We start from the raw sequence: 24,498 nt of genomic DNA on the forward strand, positions 1-24,498 counted from the left end.
CTGAGGAGTTTTTCAGTCGTGAGACCAAGTTTACTATTTTAACTCAGTATTCACAGCTTTCTCCCCATTTTTTTGTAAGAGCCCTACTAATACCTATTATGCTTCAAAAATGTCTTCTGTGAGACACTGCTTTAAAGTGGTTTGTGGGGTACCTGGGTGGCTTAGTTGGTTGAGCATCTGACTCTTGATTTCAGCTCAAGCCAGGATCCCATGGCCATGGGGTTGAGACCCAAACTTAAGATTCTTTCTCTCTCTTTCTCTCTCTTTCTGTCTCCCCCTCCCTCCCCACCCCCCACCCCCGCTTGCTTGCTCATTCTCTCTTTCTCTCTCTCTCTCTCAAAAAAAATAATAAAACTATATTTTTTAATTTAAAAAATAGGGGTGCCTGGGTGGCTCAGTCAGTTAAGCATTGGACTCCGGGTTTCTGCTCAAGTCATGATCTCACGGTTGGAGATGTGCTGGTGGTACAGAACCTGCTTGGGATTCTCTCTCTCTCTCTCCCTCTGGCCCTCTCCTGCTTGCACCTGCATGCGTGCGTGCACTCTCTCTCTCAAAGTACATAAATAAACTTTAAAAAATTTAAGAACTAAAATGCTTTGTATCAAAATTATGTTAATAATATTCACAAATATGGAAATTAACTTTTGATTAGATGTAGGTTGGGCATTTTGTATGGCCTCCTTGCTTCTCTACTTGGGAAAAGACTACCCCTCAGCTGTGTCAGGGCACATGCGTGTGTGCATGTGCGTGTGTGTGTGTGTGTGTGACAGAGAGAGAGAGAGAGAGAGAGAGAGAGAGAGAGAGAGAGAGAGAGGGAGCATCTGTGTGCATGTGTATATGCACGTACTATACAGTGTGGACTCAACCTGAAAAATAGATTGAGACTAAAAACAGAATGATTGGAACTGGTCTTTCAGCTTGATTATCTGCTAGAATCTCTATTACTTCTCATAATATGCTTGAAAAGTTTTATTTGTACCTCAGGGGCAATGAGCCTGGCCTCATTTACAAATATGAATGCAGATATTAACAGTATACTGTCTTCTCCTCCAGGCAGTCTTACTGTCGACTGGTTTTATTTACTTCCTCAACAAAGGAATATCCATCTCCTTGGAATTAGACACAATGTGCTTAATGGGAAAAGCAGAAGTTTCGGAGTCAGAAAGTTTTAATTTGATTCCCATCTCAGGTCTGTGTGACCCTGAGCAAGTTTTCCTTCCAGAACCATTGATTCCTCATCTGTAAAAGAAGATGGGTTATACCTGCTTCTAAGAGCTTCTTACGAGGACAGTGCCTGACACAAAGGAGATGCCCTATAAACATTAGTCCCCTTTGTAGTTATTCTGTTTGTCAGGAAGTTTATGATAGGAGAATTCCACAGGCATAAAGTCACACAGCCAAAACTTCTCTTTCCTATAGGTGCTGTTCCAAATATGTGTTGTTACTCTGAACTATAAATGACATCATTATTCTTCATGTCTTCTGTTTTTATGAAGGGACAGTGAGCAGGGGAAATAGTATGAGTTGAACTATAATCTATAAAGAGAAACACTGGAATTGTAATAGTGAGTAAATAACCTAAAAGAGATTTTTTCAATTATTATAATTATTTGAGATACAGAAAAGTAACTTAGAAATGATCCCCTTAGTCTTAACGTCTATTCATTGTAAAACAAAACAACGAAAGAAACAACTCTCCACCATTATTTTTATACATAAAATTTTGGGTTTGACTAATTAGATCATTCAAAGGGAGAATAATAAATGTATTAGGAAAAATGTCAGATGGGCCTTCAAATTTGTCTCAACATTATATAATATTTTTAAAAAAAATTTTTAATGTTTATTTTTGATAGAGAGAGAGACAGAGCATGAGCAGGGGAGAGGCAGAGAGAGAGAAGGAGACACAGACTTTGAAGCAGGCTCCAGGTTCTGAGCTGTCAGCACAGACCCCGACGCGGGGCTCAAACCCACGCACCCTGAGATCATGCCCTGAGCCGAAGTTGGACGCTCAACTGACTGAGCCACCCAGGCGCCCCATCAACATTATATAATAATTTTTTCACAAGTCCATTTCCACCATGGTCTGGGATTATTTACCACGTGTACAAACATAACAAAAGAATAATTTTGTGTTAATCTTGCTTAAAGTTACATTTGTGGAGGTAAAGGCACCCAACAGATAATTAGAATGATATAATTCTTTATAGCATAGAATAGAATGTTCAGCATAAATTGAGGTTTGCAGTCCAACAGACCACTGTAGCACCTGTTTTGCAGAAAAATATATACTTATTACATATGGTTATCAATAACACGTCAATCATGTCTATCTCTAGCCAGCCGTGGCTAAATTGTTCCTGGAAGAAGCCCACTCTGTCCCTGTGAAGGATGACAAATGAGAGTTTTGCTGTGGTATCTACCTTTCTAAATGCCAAATGATCTCCTGGCAGTTTTTCTTGACATAAATATTATGAATGGCTGAAGAAACCGTCATTTTTCACACTTTATTGGTTTAGACAGAAGGTGAAGTCTTCTCGGCTAAACTGAAGTAGTAGAGGAAGCAATGAACCTAAATGTTCCTTGGACTCTCCTCAATTGTGCATTAATCAGCATCTGTCTCGATCTGGTTGATTACAGGAGAAGATGTATCAGGGAGTCTCTGCCCAGCATCTCCTCCTCCCGAAAGGACGGCTTGTGAAATTCCCTGCCGAATGGATTGTGTGGTGAGTGAGTGGACAGAGTGGTCATCCTGTTCACAGTCTTGTTCAAATAAAAACGCAGATGGGAAACAGACCAGATCAAGGATTATACTGGCATTGCCTGGAGAAGGTGAGTAATAGTGAAGGGTTCAATGGGGGAGTCAATGGCCAAATTACTGTTTCTATTTTATTTTTTTTCTCATAAGCACTTGAGAAGGTCATATTGTGGAAGTAGCCACATACAGGTGCTAGCTCTATGGCCTGAGTCAAAATTAAATGTCATTTCTATGCATGCTTTTTCTCTTTAACCCTCTAGTTTATCTATACTGAGTTTCTATATTTACATGATTTGTCTTAGCCCAAACCTATGCCTAGGCCATGGCAATCAGATGGTTGTTATTTTTCATTATACTTATTTTGGTGGGGGGGAAACCACAAAGTTTGATTGCCACACATCCAGCTTCAGGTAGCTCATACATTGGGACATTGGGGAATATAATTGAAATATGTCTGGTAAAAAAAAAAAAAAAAAAAAAAAAAAAAAAAAAAAAAAAAAAAAAAAAAAAAAGCTCCAAATTAGGAATCAAGAGACATGGCTCCTTGACCAGGAACTGCCACTGACATCGGCAAGCTATCTGATCCATGCGGTCCAATTTCCTGTTCTGTCATGCTGGCATGTTGTGAGAGGGAAGAAGATGAAGGCTCTGAAATGGCTTTGAAGAAGCTAAAATGTGCTATGGAAATGTAAACGGGTGACATCAGAACAAATTGGAGGAGCAGCTGTTTCTATCATTGATAGCCATGGTCTCTGTCCCCAGACACATACGTTCTTTCTTTCAGGCTCTCCCTTGGCTCGTCTGCCTAGGGCTCAGTAAGAACAGCAGGATGGTGTGGCCACTGGCTGTGAGGAGCTCCTTTTTAAACAAGATTCTGTTCTGTGATCCTGAAAAATGGGGCCAGGGTCAAGATGAATGAAGATTTTCATATTCTTAAATTGCAGTTGCTTCCCCCTCTTGTCTTTTATATTTCTGGAAGGAGAAAAAAGTCAGCAGTATTTAATGGGGAAAAAATAACAAGAATAACAAAACCAAGGTCACAAATCTTTTTGAGCATTTGGCCCACTGAATAAAACATCACAGGGTGGAAGAGTAGGAAAAAAAAATCAATACTTTAGATTAATGCCAGTTTTTACATGGATATAAAAATGTGAAAGAAAAGACAGTAATGAAATTTGATTGTCTGACTCACCCAAGAGTGTAAGGATGCACATCTGTCTGGTCTCCCTGCCAGTGGATAACACATTGTCAGATATTATTTCAGAGTTTAAGGATAGGCTCTCTTCTGCCAAACTTTAAGAGATACTTCTGGGTTTCTCAAAATTGCAGTAAAATGCATGGCTTGATGGAAGATGGGTGTCTTAAAATGATTCTCTGAGAAAAATAATGCTCTTAGGAAAAAGAGACCATATATAGGTAATGTGTGTGTAAGTGTATAGGTTTGACCTAATACCACTTCAAGGTCATGGGCTACTATATCTAACAGACTAACTTATGTAGGCATCATGTTACTAATATAAAAGTAGATTTCTTTGGAGTTTATCTCAGAGACACAGGACTCAGAGGTGGGAAATAGAATCTCTTTTTGTTGTTGGTGGTGGTTTTTTGTTTTTGTTTTTGATCTAATCAACATGTGCTGCTACCTATTATTTAGGAGGGAAAGTGCAATATATTGTCCTCAGATTGTTACTCAGGACAAAAAGACCATGGCCCTGGAATGGGCAGAAGGGTACAGAGGTTCAGGCCTTTGGAATCCTGTGTCAAGAAACCACCTTTCTGAACCATTAAAGCAGCAAAAACAAGGGCCCCTGGGCAGGCTCAGTCAGTTAAGCATCTGACTCTTGATTTGGGCTTAGATTGTGATCTCAGGTGAGATTAAGCGCTGGGTGGAGCCCCATTTTGGGCTCTACACGAAGCCTGGAGCCTGTTTGGGAGTCTCTCTTCCCTTCTGCCCCTCTCTGGCTCACATTCTTTCTCTCTAAAAATAAATAAATAAGCATTAAATAAACAGTGAAAACAGCAAAAATAAGAATGACAGTAACAACAGCAGCCTGCTAAGAACAACAGCAAAAACTATGTATCCTTTTTTTATTGTTATTTTTTTGTAGGTGGAAAACCATGTCCTGCTACTCAGGCCCTCCAAGAATATCGTTCATGTAATGACCATTCCTGTATGCAGCTCTACTGGGAGACATCGCCTTGGGGCCCCTGTTCTGAAGACACATTGGTAACTGCCCTTAATGCAACCATTGGCTGGAATGGAGAAGCCACCTGTGGTGTGGGCATTCAGACACGGAGGGTCTTCTGTGTCAAGAGTCATGTGGGACAAGTGATGACCAAAAGGTATCACCAATAGTTTATTGAAAGTGCGTATGGGGGCACCTGGGTGGCTCAGTCAGTTAAGCATCTGACTTCGGCTTGCATCATGATTTCGGTTCATGGGTTCAAGTCCTGTGGTAGGCTCTGTGCTGATAGTGTGGAGCCTGCATGGGATTTTCATTCTCACCTCTCTCTCTGGACCTCTCCCATTTACACTATCTTTCTCTCTCAAAATAAATAAATACAGTAAAAATTTTTGTTGAAAAACTTAAACAAAGAAAGTATATATCTCTCAAACAAAGGTAGAAACAGTTATAATATGAATCATTAGTAAAGTATGGAAAGTAAATGTGGCCCACCAATATTGTATCTATTTGAGTAATCAAACATTTTCTTGATCTCTCAGTATTTTTGGTTCTTTTTCACTCACATAAAGACGAGTTCAGTATGAAGGTAGGTTCCCCCCCTTTGAAAGGATATGGTTGTGTCACACTACTCTTTAGGTTCCACTGATCTTCTCTGCCATGGGCAATAAATCCACATAGCCATTTGAATGGACTGATTCATGCCTGCAAGTAGGTTATAATCTCATATATGTTAGACTCTGCACATGAAGACATAAATTAAAAAACAAAACAGGATGATTTAGATATAGGAACTAGGATATAGTTATGAAAAAGAGTCAGGGACAATTGCAAGTGATAGGCAAAAAGAGTAGTTAGGCAGAAAACTCCACTGTGGGAGTTTCATCTCTAGACCAAACGAGGAGAAGACCTGACTCTTCCTCATTCCACGTGGGAAGTATCTTGGAAAAGACAATGCAAGGGACCTACACAATGTACAGTGACCAGGTAACTGTTCTGTCCATGGAGATTTCCTAGTAGCCATGTTTGAACTAGTCTCCTTCTTGTGGTAAAAGATCCCACCCCAGGGGCGCCTAGGTGGCTCAGTTGGTGAAGCATCAAGCTCTTGATCTCAGGGTCATGAGTTCAAGTCCTGCCTTTGACTCCATGCTGGGAATGAAGCCTACTTAAAACAAACAAACGAACAAACAGAACAACCCCACTCCAATCACAGGAATGGTGGGTCACCAGGATGGGAACACCCAAACTTTTGTCTAGTGTCACAAACTAGGCAACTTAAAGTGCTTCCCCAGGAATTCACGGATTGGGAAAATGAAACCCTCTCTTCTTTCTGTTCATGAGGCTCTAAGTATATGAATTGAGAATTGCCACAAGCATGGTCCTGGGGAAAACAGCAGGTGAAGGGAGTGAAAAAGATGCTCAGAAAGAAGCAAAAACTGAAGCAGAGCACATCCTGGCAACATCAAGTCCTGGGCCTATCCTGCTAAGTGTGCCCCTGCCCTTCCTGGCAACACAGGCAGATACACTTACTTGTCCACCTGATTCAATCCAATTTGTGTTGCTGTCTGGGACATCTCAAGCACCTGATCAATTTCACCTTGGGACACCTTGATGATAGGCTCTGAGCCTTATCCACGGTGGTATGGAAACCACAATTGCTATGTAAGGAAAGTCATAGGAACTCAGATAAGGGTAGTGAACTGTGGATGGCACAAGTCATGCAGACTGGCCAGATACTGCTGGTGTTGGAGATCTGATGTGTAGATGACTGTGCAAATGCAAGCAAAGATAATATGACTTGAAGTGAAGCACAGTTCAGAAGACCTAATCTCTCTCCCTTCCCAAAGGTGGCTTCTAAGAGTACTGGAGTTGGATGTTCTTAATTTCTACAAACCCAGACTTTAGCACAATGTTTGGCATATAGCTGGTGTACCATAAATGTCTTTGGAATCGACGAATGAGCTATATTTATATGTGGAAAGTTACAGGGTTTAATGAGGATTGGATATGAATCACAGAAGATTGAGAAAAGCTGATGTCTATCTTTTGTTCAAGAAAAATTATTTGATCCACCATCATACATTTTGGCAAAGGGGACTGCCATAGAAAGTAATGACTAGATATCGCTTCTGGGCCTTTTGGCTAATGACTAGATCATATGCATGACCTTCTACTCTTATTAATTCATAAATGTTATTTCTGCTTCAGACCTGACTTGACATTGCTTGAAATGTTTTTTGGAGTATCAGCTTATGTCAGTTATGTTTTGCAACTCACCTGGTATGCATAGCACTACACGGACTGATTGAACCAATGGGAGTTATAGCCAAACACGGAAAATAATGCTCACATATCACTAGACTCAGGTGAAAATCTAATTCCTGGGGTTACGGTAAAATCCTAAAAAGCTTATAGAGACATTATGCAGACATGAAAACTCCCTTTATCTTGGGAAGGATTTTAGGCTTGATGATGTTCATTTTTATGATATAAATTTTCAACTGCTTAAAAAAGACTCATGAAATATCAACTTGAATATACAAGTAAAATTAAATATGGCTTATAGTTGTAAACCCTACATAAAATGCAGCAAAGTGTTATTCCTTATCATGATGAGAAAATTTAGCATGCCTGATGTCTGATCTTCTCCCTTACATAAAAAATTTTCAGCTCTTGGAGTACCTGGGTGGCTCAGTTGGTTGTCTGACTCTTAATTTTGGCTCAGGTCATGGTCTCATGGTTCATGAGTTCGAGCCTCACATCAGTCTCTGCAGTGACAGTGCAGAGTGTGCTTGGGATTCTCTCTCTTCCTGTCTCTCTGCCCCTCCCCTGCTTGTGTGCTCTCTGTCCCTCAAAATAAAATTAAAAAACAAAACAAAATAAAACAAAAACCCTTTTAGCTCTGAACCAGAATAGGGAATTCATATCCACTTGATATGAGCACAGTTTGTTTATTTCTTAGCAAAGGGACTTTAGAATTGAGACTAACACCAAATAAATTGTCACGTTTAAAAGTCTGTTTTGACATGAAAAATTGGATTACATGTTCAAGTAGCTCCAATTTCCTTTTCTATTCTAGAATTACTTCAAATGGTCGTTGTTGTTTTTTAAGCCAGAACACATAAATGTTATTATTTCTGTGAATAGCCTCCAGGTTTGCTCAGTTTACCATCACAGAAAAATAAATTGCACAGATGTTTTCCCTAACACACACACACACACACACACACACACACACAGAGAGAGAGAGAGAGAGAGAGAGAGAGAGAGAGAGAGAGAGAGAGACATTGCTAATTACTTTTTACACTGCTAATGAGGCTGGAGACTTAACAGCCTCAGAATTAGACTCAACAGAATTAGGTTGAATTCTTACTGTGTATCTCCAAATGACCCTGCTAAATATGAGGAACCTGAGTTGACTTTAATAAAATTAATTTAAAATGTTTAGGTTAAGGAGATTAATTGAGATAAGAGATTAATACCTAGTGTCCAGTGAAGCACATAGTGAGATAATGAAACTATCAGCAGTAGAAAATACTCTTTACTCTGCCCTTTCAAAAAATATATTGTTTTTGTTCTTTTTCAAGTAAAAGATATTGCAGTGGGAAAAGATTCCCTGCCATTTGTGAAATCCTTGGAGTGGGGGTAGGGGAATAGAAACAGAAAAGAAGGAAATATGCTGAGGAAGAGGGGGCCTTTGGGGGTAGAGAGAAAGAAGCATGTCTCCATGGACTGGATGGCTAATATAATGTGTTTTATCTCCAAGCCCACTGCACTGGGAGGCAGAGTTCCTTGCAAGTTCTTGCTTCCCTGGGTTGGTGTCTTGGTTTCTATACAGTTGTATAGGTGAGAATGTTAGCATTGTATGAGTAATAGAACTGATCATATCAGAAAATGAGAACTAGCCAGGGCACAAGTGAAACAGAAGTAAGAGCTTATTGGGATAGTTCTAGGGTTTTGTTTGGTTTTGTTTCGCTATTTATTGTCTTTTTTTTCAGTTGCAGCGTTCAAAAAATAATAAAAAAGATTAAAAACACACAACTCAAAGCCTCCTGAAAGTCCTGATAAGGCACTTGCTGCCTTTAATGTGAAAACACCTGGCATTGTGTGAGATGTAATAATAGAGAGCTCCATTTAAACATTTAATGTTGACAAACCTGGCAGGTTCGCCCCACCTAGCTGAGTGAGACGTACGTTGGTTCCTGGGTTGGAGGATTGATCAAAGAAATGGAGCTTTGTGTCTGCATCTTGATTATGGAGGCATAACTGAAAAATGGCAGATCTTTGTAGCTCAGTTTGATGCATTTCAGTGCAGTGTTTATAAGGAACTGAAAGCTACAGAGCAACAAAGAGATAATAGTTATAGAGCATTCCAGTGCTAGTCCAGGGAAATACATGTGCTGAAGTGAAATACATTCATCCTTTTATTGAGACCACTGCCAATCTAGGGTCAGAGTGGTATGCAAAATTAGGAAGTATAAATTATGATAAAAGCCAAGGGGCCATACTTTGTTTACTATGTAAAAAGTGAATCCATATGTTTCCCTGGATTTTAAGGCTTTAATTTTGTTCAAGAAATGGCTGGACAAATTAGACTAATATCCCCAGGGATTTATTTGTCTTCAGGCTCCAATAACATTGAATACTATTGAATCACTCACTTACTGTTACTAAATATTTACACTGAGCTAAGGTATGGCACTTTTCAGATATGATATAAGATGCAATTCCACATTAAGGCGTTAAAAATTAGTTTATGCATCATGCATGCATACATAGACACGCAGGCACACGCGCGCACGTGCACACACACACACACACACACACACATGCAAGAAAACAGAGTAAGAGAAGTCGAAGCCTTTCTTGGTCAGTGTCAATACAATAATACGGAAAATAAACCTTGTAGTTTTTTTTTTCAGAAATGGAGGGCACATATGTTGCTAATGGTCAGAGTATTTTTGAAGACTAAGAAGAAATTGATGCAAATTAGAAATTTGATGATTCTTGAAGGGGTAGACACTATCTAAGGAGAAAGGAAGAGGAAGCTGAACCCCTGCAGAAAGAGGTTGCAAAAGAAATGAACAAAAACACAGTTTTCACTGACAAGACAATGTTTGGCTCCTATCAGACCACAAATCACATTCTAGGAAAGCTCTCAGTTCGTGGCCTCTATAAAAGGAATGTAACCTGAGCTTGATCTTTGCTATTGAGGAGATGATACCGTTTCTCTCTTACGGACTTAAGGGAAGAACACACAGAGAGAAAGAGGCTGTATTATGGAAACTTGACATTATGCCCAGTGAGTATTTATTGTGCATGATGCCAATAAAGGGTAAATAAAGTAGACAACTTCAGTTCCCTAAAAGAGATTAACACCTGCTCCTAATTGAAATGAGCAAAATCCCTGCAGGATCAGCCTCCTTCTCGAGAAAGCCTGAAGCTAGTGCCACAAATATTTCTAAGCTTATTTTACCAATGCAGGAGTGAGTGTGAGGTGGCTGGTTTTAGTGGGACTCCTGCCGCTCCACTGAGCACACAAGAAGTCGGCGTTGCCCGAGTCATACTTTCATTTCCAGCCATATACCACAGGAGCTGTTGGAGAGGACTTAGAATAAACAGCAGCTCAATTTAATTTTAGTAGACCTTAGAGTATGAATAAAGGACTTGGGAATGATTTTAGTGTTTTTTGCTATCTCCAGTAAAGTATGACATAAATTTTCCTTACCCGAGTAGCTTGTTTAAGTAACACTATATTCTCATAAAGACACTTTTCTTTCTTTCTCTCATTTTTTTTACTGAATTGATCTCTTTGATAGGCAGTGTTTCTGTGTATATTAAGTATAATTAATAATAATATAAGCCACTAGAATCACTTTGATGGCTCAGTCAGTTAAGTAACTGACTCGATTTCAGCTCAGGTCATGATCCCAGGTTTGTGGGATGGAGCCCCCGTGGGGCTCCATGCTGAGCATAGAGCCTGCTTGGTATTCTCTCATTCTCTCTCTCTCTCTCTCTCTTCTCCTGACCTTCCCTCACACTCCCTAAAATAAATAAATACTAATGATAATAATGAAAATAATAATAATGCCACTAATAATTTACTGAGCCATTCTTTTTCTGTGAGTATATGCATTTTCTCTTTTAACTTATTTTTGTCCGTTTTATATACTCCCCAGAAGAAATGAAATGATACAGAGAGACGATGATTGCAAGCAACAGGTCCTGTCCATCTCATGCTCCATTTAGTATCCCACATCTCAAACACAACCACAACAACTTTTTAACAGTTGTTTTGTGTTTTTTCTCTATTTTGACTGGGTGAGCCTCCACATGGTTCACAAATCATAACAACATGCAAAGATATATATATATATAACAAAGAGAATCCTCACGCTCACGCCCCTGCTCCCATCCACTTTCCCTACCTCCTGTCCTGCCACTGGCAGCCATTGTATTAGTTTCTTATCTCCGTCCATTATGTCAATGCAAACAAGCACAAGTATATATTTGTAGTCCTCCTCCCTTTCTGATGTTTACCTCCTGACTCTAAATACTATATTTTCCACATATCATTCATAAATATCTTCACTTGTCAATGTAAAATGCCCATTCCTCGATTCCCTCTTGTGAAAGCAACGAACCTGAACTCACTAACTCCTGTCTCGACTCCCAGATGGTGGGTGTTCTGTTGGCACATTAGCACTTTGAATTAATCTTTTTAGAGCTTTGTTTCTGTTTTCATTTGTATTTAGACTGGCACTCTGCCCACCTGTGTTGTCAGATGAGGACATCCAAGCCCCCGCTCTTTCTCTATCCCCTTCCATCTCCCCTTCTTTGTCTACTTTGTCTTTACCTTATGGTGGCAAAAGTGATATCATGTGCATTCTGTTCCATGGTCAAGTTCAGTCCTCCATGTTTGGCTTATATATTGTTTCTATTCTAAAGTTTTAAAACTAAGAAATTGTTTTTATTTTGTTAATTATCTAAATTGATGAGGTCTGATGTCATCCAGATTCTTCTCCATTCTTGGGTGACCAATTATTCTTCCTCTTCTCCCATAACCATTATTGTCTGTTCTCTTACTTCTATGAAATATTTGAAAACTGGACAACCTTTGTGTTTGCACATTGGTTGTTTTATGTACAATTGGTGGACTTTTCACCTAAATTGTCATCTTTTCGTCAGCTCTGTGTTTCTTTTTAATTCATTATTTTCTTGTTAATTTTGTCTCCTCTAATTTCTGTTCTCTCCTTCTATAAGGTCAATTGATTGTCTGAACTTGCTACACTGGTGTTTTGTTCTACCATAATTTTTCTCAAATGGCCTGTCCCCATGTAGCTTTGGGTCCATTACTGATTATTTCGGTGCCTCAATTTATCATTTGAAAATGAAGGTTATAATGCCTCTCACTGTTGTTATTAGGAAACTCAGCACTGGCTATCTCATGCTATTAAGCTTTACACACACTGCATTTATGTGCTTTATGAGGAACTTATGAGAAACAGAATTTAAAATGCAAAAAAATGTTGCTGAGTTCTTTTCTGTTTTTTCTTCTCAGCATATCACTATTTTAGAAGATAATAAATGTGGTTTTTAGCCCTCTGTATTCATAAAACAAGTAAGCAGGCCAGAAAACAAAAACTTGATTGCCATCTTCTGAGACTTTAGTTCTTCTAAATGACTTTGAATTAGTTGACTGTAGTATTTTTGTCCCAAGTATGAGCATTCATTCTCAGCAAAATGATGGAATTGAAGTGTTCTCTTGTTAATGCTAGTTAGTTTATTTGGCCTTTGCCTTCTGTCACATTTTGTTTACTCCGTCTCATCACTCCACATGTTCAAAAGAGATACCTACCAATTGTTTAAATATTCTAAAATTCTTTTTATTATCAAAATGTAAAGCAAATGTAAGTGGTTTTCGATGACTTTTGTTTCCCACTGTGTTCATATATCGCCCTGTATTTTCCTGTTCCTTTTGTAGAATATCACAGATTTGATATATTACCCTGAGTAAAATGCTTTCCAAAAAAAATTATCAGATGTGTTCATTCTGAAAAGAAATCAAGTGTCACTTGAGTTGATGCTGATGGTGAGACACTTTCTTGGCATTCGTCTTTCATTGGTTTCTGGTATTGCTGTTTTCTTGGACTAGTGAAAAAGTGTTTTGGTCTCCAGGTCAAGAGAGCTGAAGTCTGCTTTGGCTCTGCCTCTGGCTGGGAGACCTTGGGAAAATAGCCTCAACTCCTTGTCTCTCTCTTCCTTGTCTATAAAAATAAAAACAGAACCTCAGTGTTTTCTGTTCTGAAATCCTGTAGTTCTATTGTTTAGCATAGAACTAAACAACTTACTCTTTCCAGGAGGCACTGATGTTGTCTCTTCACATTGACAGATGTCCAGATTCCACTCGGCCAGAAACAGTGCGTCCTTGTCTTCTCCCGTGCAAAAAAGACTGTACTGTGACAGCTTTCAGTGAGTGGACGCCCTGCCCAAGGTCATGCCAACCAGGTCGGTGCATTCTGTTTCTTAGTGCTTTCCTTCCTGACCACCTGAATTGTCTTCCCCACTGCTAAATAAATGAGAGATTGTAGAATGGGAGCATCTTTCTTTTCCATTTGCATGTCCCCCTGTGAAACAAGGTTGGTAAAATTTGTAAATGAAGTCTTGGATTTCCAGATCCACCAGAACGTGGCAGGGCAAACCTATTCAGTTACTGTGTGCCAAAAATTTCACTGTAGCACTTTGCAGAAATGCTTATCCTCTCTTAACCTTGTTGTGGTGTTTTGAACAGCCATTCAAATATCGTTCCTTATAAAGCCTCAACACCATGGCAGTTTCTTTGTGGCTCTTGTGTGCTGGGGTCTGACTGTAGGCATCTTTATTAGACTATAGGGCCTTAAGCACTGTGCTTACATCACTGATAAATGTAAGTCTGTGGAAGAACAAGAGCAGATACATGAAAAGTTTTGAATAGGTACAAAAATTGGCAATATAAGATTTGTGTTTCTTTACTATAAATATTGATACTTTTATACACTTTCGTGTATTGGGATGGCAGTGATCCAGGATACTTAATACCAAAATCCTAAAAAAACACACAGGAGCTCTTTGGTAGAATGACCCTCTGTCATGGAACAGGTCTTTACTCCCAGCACATTGCACTCCCCTGATGAGCTAGTCCATGTGTCGATACCAGTACTTCTAGTCCAAAAACTCCATTTCTACAGAAGACATAGAATTAATAATTTGGTTCTTATACCCATAGTCTTATACCCTAGCCTTGGTCCTCTGGATCTTACCATTGCCCCGGTAAGAAAAGGCAAATCCAAGAAAAGGAAGGATGCATAGAATCGTAACCCTGGTGCCCAGAGTAAATTGGGTTTCACACACATATCCTAGCCTTCTCTCGATAGTCATGTCTTCTCAAACAAGACAAGGCTATATTAGCCTTCTGGAAGAAGGGACAAGGAAGTACTGTATGCAGTTCTGGAAGGGGAGAACCTGACACAAAAGTTGAGAGCATTCATACCTTTCCTTGGTAAATTCCATCCCTGAACATCCCTGGAATTGTTCTTTGACTTGCAAATGTTCTTTGACTCACAAGTCGTCATGGGAGTGATGTGAAAGAATGACCAACACAGACATAGATCTGCCAGATACTTCAAACCCACTCTTAGTGACTGGCAAAGGGATAGTGACAGCTAATGAAGATTACTATTATCAGTGTCTTATAGCTCAGCAGTGGGGAACCTGCATAAGGTTTTCATAACTGTGCCATTTCATCTTCTTAATGATATTTTGTCATGAAATTAATATAGTTGTATCCAGTGAGCTTTCTTATGGGTAGAGTTACAAATAAATGTTTTGAATATGAAAGAGCTTTGAAAAATACAGTGGAATAATTTTATGATCTTTTAAGGGATGGAAACAACTGGTTCTTCCAGGAACTTTTGCAAACTAATTCTCCTGAATGGGGATACAAAGTAAGGGAATTGAATGAACAGGGTTTGTAGAGAAACCAGGAGAATGCCGTTTCCAGACAGAGTGGGACAGAAAAGCTATGATCTCTCTGAACCATTTGAAAGGCAGCATCCAGGAGGCTGACTTTTGGCACTTTAATGGTAATGTACTTGAAAAAATGTCCAAAGGGGGAAAAAAAAAAGAGAGAGAAAGGTATTGGAAAAATGCAAGAAAATAAAATAATATATGATGAAGGAGTTTTATTGAGATTCAGCTGTTTCTTTTAGTTTCTTCCTCATGAGAGATTAGCATAATTCCTCTGTTAAGTGATTATAGGAAAGGAAAGACTTAAATTAAAAAGAAGACCCCACTGGCAGCCAGATATTGGTGTTGGAGCTGTCAAGGTCCCCTGACAGGGAGGGAGACATATTCGTTTGGTTGAGCCAGTGCACTCTAGTGGCCAGAGAATATTTCAGAGACTGCTCTTGCATGTATTCTGCAATCAAGAAGATTCTCTGCTGCCTGAGAATCTTCTAGCACTGGCTAAGGATGGAGGCATCATAGAGCATGTGAAATAATTGCTCTTCCAGCAATTTTAAATTTACTTCAATTTCCGGAAATTCAATTAGTTATTTAAATGGTTGGCATTGTAATGAAAATAGTTCTAAGCCTCTGTGGTCCTTTTTCTGCCTCCACTTTTTCAAGCCTAGATAATTCTTTTCACAGCCTGGCAGTCAGGGGACCTAGAGGAGCAAAGATTCAATTTTCAGATTTATTCCAACTTTCCACTCCAATCCTGTTTACCCTCATGTTTAGTTTATACCTTGGGACCAATATATTATTAAATAACCATGGCTTAATTAGGAGGGACTATGTGAGGGAGGATAATATTAAAGGGAATTGTACCTCTAAACCTGTGGTTCTCAGACTTTATTGTCTCTGAATCACCTGGAAGCATTCCAAAATGCCTATTTTCAGCTCCAGAGCTAGAAATTCTGATTCATTAACTACGGGACAGTTCTCAAAAATGTGAGTTGTAAGAAGCTGCTCTTAAATGGTAATGACTCTACTTCTGATGATAAAAAACAAACAAACAAACAAAAACAATAGATCCATAAACAATCACCGCTTGAACTCCTGACATAATGGCCTATGTTCAGCTTCTTAAATGCATCGTGCTTTTCCCAGCTAAACAGTTGTAGAGTGTGATGGCTAAGAACACAGATGCGGGAGCCAGATAGGCAAGACTGAGTTTCAAAGTTTGCTCTGTGATGGGAACACATTGCTTCATCTCTCTGTGCTGCAGTTTCCTCGATTGAAAAACAGGGTTAATAGTCACGCCTACATATATGGAAATCACCTAGAGCATGATTGGGTCATGCTTCAGGATTGCCTGAAGTGTCCAACATTATTTGCTTAATGATGGCAACAGTTTTCTTATTGTTGCATGGAGTAAGCATTGGGCAAGCATTTCCTTAGTTGCCCTGAGCCTTTGCGCCTGTTATGTGTGAAACTGACACTGTATTCAGATGCCCCTCCTGTTTTGACCCTGTGCATCCACAGGGACCTGCATTAGCAGCTTTCCCCCAGGAATGCTATTCTCATGTCCTAGATCTCCCAAATGTGTTAGGCTGTCCCCAGTTCACATCATTAAGTAGATCATCCCACGGCATCCTGCACATCCCCCTTTATGACACCCTTATCTTTCCATGTCAATATTGACCTTGCTAGAAGTCCATGAATGCCAGAACCATTTGTGTCATCTTCACTGATGGATCGTCTAAACCCAACACAGTATGGGGCATAGCTGTCAGTCAATAACTATTTTTTTGAATGGACAAATGTCCTGTAAAGAGAGAGAATGATGTGACTTTGAATCCAGGCAGGATATTCTCTGTCCTTGAGAGTGTCCTTCAAAATATACTTTGGATAATGGTGCTCTTGAATAATACTTTTCAAACTTAAATGCTCATAAATATCCCCTGAGAATCTTAGTAAATACAGATTCTAATTGAGTAGACCTAGATGGGGTCTAGAATTGTACCTTAATGTAAGCTTCCAGGTAATACCTATATTTTGGTTCCAAAGCTCCAGGTCAGGGTGGGGTTCATTAGAAATTTTTGAGCAAGACATTGACACGGTCAAAGTTGTAAAGTGAAAAGCATAGCCTAGGAACAGATCAGCAGGTGGGGACACAGGTGAGGTACTGTGTAGGGTGGAGGGAGGAGAAGTGATTTAACCTAAACTGAGAAGTCTGGAGAAACATGGGCCAGAGCAAGTGGTGACCTTGGCTAATGAAGAAAGAGGAGCTTTTCTTTTGCAGGTGTGATTTCATATTGGGTCATCAAAGTTAAGAATAGTTTATATTTGTGGTCTCCAAATTTGGCTACACAGCAGAATCACCTAGAGATCTCTAGAATACACTTTTATTTATGTTTGGGTTCTACTTTAAGACATTATGACTTAATAGCTTTCCATATGATCAGGGAATCACTGGGTGATATGAACTTCAAACCAAATCCATTTGAAACCTCTCAGAGAGCCAAGGTGGATTCAGGGGCCTGAGTGTACCAGGAGTGATTTGCACCTTAGCAATGGCTGAATTGTGTCAGCTTTTATTTGGTCTTGTCTGGGTTCATGAGCTAAATCCTTATGACTTCAAAGTATTCTCAAGCCATGAATGATCTCTAGCTAGTAGTCAGCCACTACTCCGGCCTTCATACTTCTCCTCACCTGAGTCTCTCCTAAAATGATTAATGATTGTCACACATTCTTCTAAGCAAATCAGATATTTGTCAAGCTGTGGCACTGTTGTGGCCTGATTTTTAAGCCCCAGTAATAAATTAGCCAAATGATCAAGAATCATCCTTTGGTACTTTCTTGCTGTTTTCTTTAATTCTTCCTTCAGTCTATAATACAAAGGACTGCCTGAAGTATCCAACATTATTTGCTTAGTGATGGCAACAGGTTTCTTATTGTAGAGGTTCTCAGCCCTGTGGAGTTTTTTTTCCCCCAATGCACTGATGTCCGAGATTCATCCTATCCCATGTTAGTCAGAATCTCTTCATGCTGAAGGGACATTGGCAATATTAAAACTCTCCTAAAGTGACTCTTAATTAGTGGGCAGGGATGAGAAACATTTAGTGCTTTATACTTTGCAGCATGCCTTCACATACATTTTAACCTGTTTTAGGAGATCATTGATAATTGTTTGCCTGGGTGTTGTTGGGAATTAATCTTGGTCACTGCTCTTATAACCATCACACTTCATGCTTTTCCTTTAAAGTCAGAAATCAATACTGATTTTCCAGGATTTCTCTTAGATTATCTTTAAATAGGTGCATTTTATATTTTAAACATTGAATTATATGAAATTTCAGATGTGTACATAAATTAATACAATGTTAATGCAAAATATTAATGATCAATAGAATGTGCGCTTGTGTTACCATCACCAGGTGAAAACAATCACCAAATTATGGCCACTCTCATTTTCCCCATGCTACCATTGTCCCCCTTTCCACCACCCCACCCATGGATTATTTTGGAATAATTCCCAAATGTGTACACCACTTCCATAGAAGGGAAATACATAGGAGGTAAAGCTGTTAGACTGGAAGATAACATGTATAAATAGCTCTTATTATAAATTCCTAGAAACCATGGAGCTAATGATTAATTATTTTTCAGTATCAATAATTAAAGCCTGAGGGAGCTCCTTTAACTTTCATCTCTAAGGGGCAAGCTGGAGAGCAGTGTTGTGGAAACAGGAAGGCCAAAGGCAAACCGCTGCCGGGAATTGGTAGGAAACTTCATCTGGTGGTAGCCTTTGTTCCTCTTCAAACCCCTGGAGATAGGTCTTGAGGTTTTTTTAGATTCAAAGGCAGTAATTCTTTTTAAATACCAAGGTAGTGTAGCATAGCAATTAAGTGCATGGACTCTCAAATCCCATCTTTGCCATAGACGTCACTTTAGACTCCCTTTAAACTTGGTGTGTTTCAATTTCCTCCTGTACAAAATGAGAGAATATCTGCAGCTACTTCCTAGAGTGGTTACAGGGATTAACTGAGAACAGGACACATTAAAGAATGTCAAGTACATGGAAATGTATTATCATTATTGTTGTTGTTATTATTATTAATATCTAAGTCCCTTAGGAACAAGGAACTTGTCTTTTATTATGTTGGTGTCCTGCAACATCTAGACATCCTGTGTGAGTATGATGGTGCTTGTTTCATGTTTGTGCTTTTCTTGGACAGGTTATAAAATCTAGAGGGCAGTTGTCTTCCGATTTTATTAATGAACTTGCAGTGCTTAACACCAGATCTGGCATAGGAAGGACATTCGGTAATTGTTGTTGAATGAATGAATACATGAATTCTGCATCTTTCCCACAACTAGTTAAAATTCCTAAAGATTTTGCTTCCATTAAGATGAAGCCATAGCATTAACAGATCCACGCCAATTATGGGAAAAGATATTGGTCAGTTAGAATGTCAGATAAGTAAAAAAAATCACCTGTTCTGAAATCTAGAATTTCTCCCACTCGGATGCACATGAACACCACCCTCTCCCTTCACTTACCCCTTTCCAGCACACATCGTTCCCTGTTTCTCCCTACAGGAGAAGTACTTTTGTCTACCTGAGAAGTGGTGGATGGATTATTAATTTATTCCCAAATAATGAGGAGGCCTTGGACACTAGTCCCCAAAATGGTGTTGAAGGCATTGTGATGCTCTACTGACTTTCTTTAAGAAAGTGACTTAACCTAAATTTCAGTTACCACCTATATAAATGTTTCATGTTGTCTATTTCCAAGTGTTTTTGAAATACTAAAATGAAATAAGGAGTGTATCTCACATACATGTCCCAAGCTCCAGCCTCAAAATGCAGAGCATAGGTTCTTTTGTTTTTTACAGGCTCCACTGTGGGTGACTTTCCCCCTTTGGTCTATAATTTAAAGCCTATAGATGTAGATGTAGATCAATGTAGACCAATACAGATCACTACATTGCCCTTGTACTCAATAAATATTCCTGAAAATGTAGTAGGAGGAGTGACAAACATTTGGGCTTGTGGAGATTACAGTTCTCAATCATTCATATTCCTGCCAAACTGAGTTCTGCTGGTAAAAGTCATAAAAGACACTTTCTCTCGATTCATGGGAGAAAAATAATGGATAAAATTCACTTAAGGATTTGGAATTTTTTGCTCTCGTGTTTGTTTTTGTTTGGTTTTGTTTTGCTTTTCCTTAAAATTTGGCACCTTCTGCCTGATTCTATAAAACCCAGTATGAAGTGGATTTGACTTCGCAAAAAAAAAAAAAAAAAAAAAAAAAAAAAATCAGGTTTGGCAACAACATAAATTAAGAACATTCCGGAGTGCCTGGGTGGCTCAGTTGGTTAAGCATCCAACTCTTGATTTCGGTTCAGGTCACGGTCTTGTGGTTTGTGAGTTTGAGCCCCATGTCGGGCTCTTGACAGTGCAGGGCCTGCTTGGATTCTCCCTCTCTGCCTCTCTCTGCCCCTCCCCCGCTCATGTTTTCTCTCTCTCTCTCTCTCTCTCTCTCTCTCTCTCTCTCTCTCTCTCTCTCTCTCTTTCTCTCTCTCTCAAAAATAAACATTAAAATAAGAAAAAAAGGGGGGGAATATTTCATCAGAGCCCCTTGACCATTTCCTAACATGGAGGAACACCACTGTGCCATAGACAACCTGCTGCTCAGAGGTTGGCACGCAGCTGGCACTACCCACCCCTCACCTTGAGAGGAAATATTAGGAAAGTGTTCTTAGTCCACACTCTTCCTCCTATCCCCAACTCCAAGCTCTTCCGCACCAGAGTTGATGTACAGCTACCGGGACCTGGAGTTCACAGCATCACCAGCTGGGATTTTCCTTCACTTGCTACAGTGGCCCCAGGAGGTAGGTGTAATCATACATGACTATAGAGGTAAGGAACCCCAGCTCAGAAATATGGAGTAATGGGTCCACGGTTACCCAATGTGCATGGCCGAGGCAGAGCCAGAGTGGAATCCAGATTTCTCAGACACCAGCGCCTGCCTGTTTTATCTCAGAACAAGTTATTTCTCATATCAATAGGCACACTCATTTTGCTTATTTATTAGCAATTCAAGAATTTGCAGCCTGGGACTCTCAAACCTGTGACACAGGCTTGGCACATTACAGAACTATCACACATTGCTTTCACATATGCTGTTTCCTTGACAGTTTGGTGAAAAAGGAACAGCTGTTCCATTAGTCCTGCTCCAGAGAGGAGGCAACGGAATTGTCAAGGGAAGCACTCCTGGTCACCTGATCCAAACGGAGCAAAGAGCAGGTGAAGATACCCAATTTACATGAAACTTGCTACACTGCCTTGCCTGGTGAGCCCATACAGTAGTAGGCAAAAAAAGCTAGACAAGGTCTGGCTCTTATCACTAAAAGGCCAAAACATCCACATGCTTTTGCTTCATCTCACTGCCTCTTCCTGTCGAATTAATAAAAATTATAATTTATTGCTATCCATCATCCTGTTTAATTTTTATCTCAACCCTATATGGAAAGAACTGTTATTTTTCCATTTTACATATGAGAAAATAGAGGCCCAGGGATAGGACCCAAGATTGCAAAACTAATAGAGGGCAAAACCACATGGAAGCCTAGGCTCTTACTCATTCAGCAATAAACATGTGCTGAATAATCAGCGTGTTGCAGCCCTTGTGCTAGGTACTGCATGCATATATGTAGAGTGGTGAGTGAAACAGACACAGATCCATCCATTTCCATTGTGGAGGGTACAGTCTACTGGAGGAAGATGGAGCCACTGAACCCACAATTACCTAAATACGAATTGTAGTATGTGTTGGGCAGATGAGACTGTTGTGAGAGAAAGTAGTAAGGGAAATCAGATTTCTGCTCTGTCTAGAATATCTTTCTCCTTATCTCTATTGCTTGCCAAGATCTTACCAAGGTATAAATCCTTGCCTCCTCCACAGAATTTGTCCTGATCCTTCTGCTGGAAACAACCACTCCTCCCTCTTGGGTCTCATAACCCTGTCTAACTTGCTTGCATTCTAACTATCCGTAAAGGTGTTTTGTGTTCCTCTGAAGGGATGTGAAATCTTTGAAGGCTAGAACCTTTTTCTGCCTTCATTCCCAAAAGTGCCTAAGTAATAAACTTAAGATGGAACAGAACTCAGTAAATCCATACAAGATAAACGGATGCCAGTTAGAAGCAACCTACTTAGGCAAAGCTAGCAAACTGCTAAGAGGAAATTGATATGCCTTTACAACTAAATTTCTTTTCTAAATGTTGCCATGGCTCACTGAAAGAACATGCACAGTGATGTTGGCAATACAAGATGTGGGACTTAGGGGCACTTGGTTAGCTGAGTCCGTTGAACATCTGAATTCAGCTCAGGTCATGATCTCACAGTTCGTGAGTTCGAGCCCTGCATTGGGCTCTCTGCTGTCAGCACAGAGACTGCTTCAGATCCTCTATCCTCCTCTCTCTCTGTCCCTCCCCTCTTTGTTCTCTCCCTCTCTCTCTCTCTCTCAAAATAAATTAATTAAAAAAAAAAAGATGGGGGACTTAGAGAATCTGATTTATCTCTGTTTCCTGGCAAACATGATTAAAAAGAATTATTTATCCTTTGTAATTGTTTCCACATTCATTTACTAATTCACTCATTCATATGTCCATCAGTCTGTTTGTTTATTATTATTTTTAATGAAGTTATATGAGTATCTCCTGGGAACCAAAGCCTATTCAATCGCTATTTCTTAGAAGGCATTTCCTGCTGCAACTTCCCATTCCAACAGAGGTCACCAACTGAGGCATTATGTCCATAGGAAATGAAGTAAAAGGTTTCATGTTTTTTTTTCTTTTTAAATAAAACCCAAGGGCATAATGTTGAAACCCAAAACTGTGTTCATGTGCAGTCTTGCAGTGGCCCAGATTGGCCCAAGGGTAAAACAATAATTTGAATAGTTTTTGAAAATGTGGCCCATACACTTCCAGCTCAGAGTGACTGGGGATGCTTGTTAAAACCCTAAGAGATTCTGATTTTGAGGTCAAGCCTGGGCCCTCATAATCTGCATTTTTAAAAAATGTTTATTTATTTTGAGAGAGAGAGTGAGCATACAGCAGGGGGAGGGGGAGAGAGGGAGAGAGGGAGAGGGAGAGAGAGAGGGAGAGGGAGAGAGAGAGAGAGAGAGAGAGAGAGAGAGAGAGAAAGAGAGAGAATCCCAAGCAGGCTCTGTGCTGTCAGTGCAGAGCCCAATACTGGGCCCAAACCTATGAACCATGAGATCACTACCTGAGCAGAAGTCAAGAGTTGGGTGCTTGCTTAACTGATTGAGCCACTCAGGAGCCCCCAAATCTACATTTTTAAATAGACTGCCTTAGTAATTCTAAGACACATTAAAGTTTGAGAACAACTGAACTATAGGATCATTTAATTTAATCATTAGCCAATGGACAATTTAAGAAATGTGTAACTTGCATCTAGTGTATAGTTCTAATCATCTGTTTTGGTTTTCAAGGATCAAAGGCTTTTAAGCTATAGTTGGTTAAAACGACTTGTTGGAAAATTATAACAAGAAATCTCACAGATAGCCAAAAATAAGGAAAAAAAAAAAACTCTCCATGGAAGTCATGGGAACTAGAAATGCCAACAAGACCTGGCACTTATCTGCAGCTTCAGGGCCAGCATGCTTCCTCCTGTCTCTGCTAATCTGTGTGCGCCGTCTGCCTCTTCTAATGAGCCTTCTCTGAATCTGTACACTGTCATAACTAGCAGATACAGAGCCCCAGAATGGCTGTCCCAGCCTTGACTCTACCACACTTTTTTAAGTCAAGCACCCAACGTGGACAGAAACTTCCCTTCTGGCTCTTTATTCAGGTTACCAAGAAAGAGAGTCTGATGGCCCCATTTGTGTCAGGCCCTCAGCCACTTCAGCAGCATGTGGACCAGCCTCCTCAAGTCAGGACCCATCTGAAAGGGGAAGGGGACAGTGTGCAGAAAGGTAACAGGAACTGGGTTTGGAAGTTTGCCTCTCAGATGGAGCAGTGATTATTCCCCACAGAGACTGGCCTCTCCAGGAGGCCCAAGCTCAGCGCTTTGGGAGAGAATTCAGAACGTGACTTCTCCCCTCACTTCTGTTTCAGCAAGTCTGTCTCTGTTGTTGGCTGAACTGCAAGCAGAGGCATGGTAAGACCTACCTGCCTGCTTCCAGCACAAAAGCCATCCTCTTATCACATCAGAGTTGGTTTGGGAAAAGAGTGATTTACATTAGGTAGAAATACAGAAAAGGAAAATGAAGCCCCAGGCACATAAATACAGTAGAATTGTATGTTCATGTAGACTAGAAACTTGTAGAAGAGAGAAAGCACTCCCCCTCAGTATGATCTGGGCCAGAGGTTTTACTTCAGACAAACAAAATATGTAGTCCGTGTGTACTTGAATTCTTACCAAAATGTCCAGGCTGTAATTTCTATCAACAGTCTATCATACACAGTGTTGTATTGGTCATCTTATAAAATAAACTAACATACCAAACAAAGTCAAATAAGTAAAAGCAAACAAAAATTTTAAAATGT

The 24,498-nt window shown here is 39.8% G+C and overlaps 1 protein-coding gene across 8 annotated transcripts in view; it reads left to right on the plus strand.

Moving 5' to 3' along the window:
• Positions 1 to 24,498, plus strand: part of THSD7B (thrombospondin type 1 domain containing 7B) — a 1,583,202-nt gene that overhangs the window by 1,189,553 nt on the left and 369,151 nt on the right. For all 8 annotated transcript variants that reach the window (XM_045033714.1, XM_045033716.1, XM_045033715.1 and 5 more), the window contains 3 exons: positions 2,641 to 2,832; positions 4,867 to 5,101; positions 13,334 to 13,449. In XM_045033714.1, the coding sequence (XP_044889649.1) occupies positions 2,641 to 2,832; positions 4,867 to 5,101; positions 13,334 to 13,449 (543 nt within the window). The remainder of the gene's footprint in view (positions 1 to 2,640; positions 2,833 to 4,866; positions 5,102 to 13,333; positions 13,450 to 24,498) is intronic.

This window comes from Felis catus, chromosome C1 (assembly GCF_018350175.1).
Source record: "Felis catus isolate Fca126 chromosome C1, F.catus_Fca126_mat1.0, whole genome shotgun sequence".
Lineage (NCBI taxonomy): Eukaryota > Metazoa > Chordata > Mammalia > Carnivora > Felidae > Felis > Felis catus.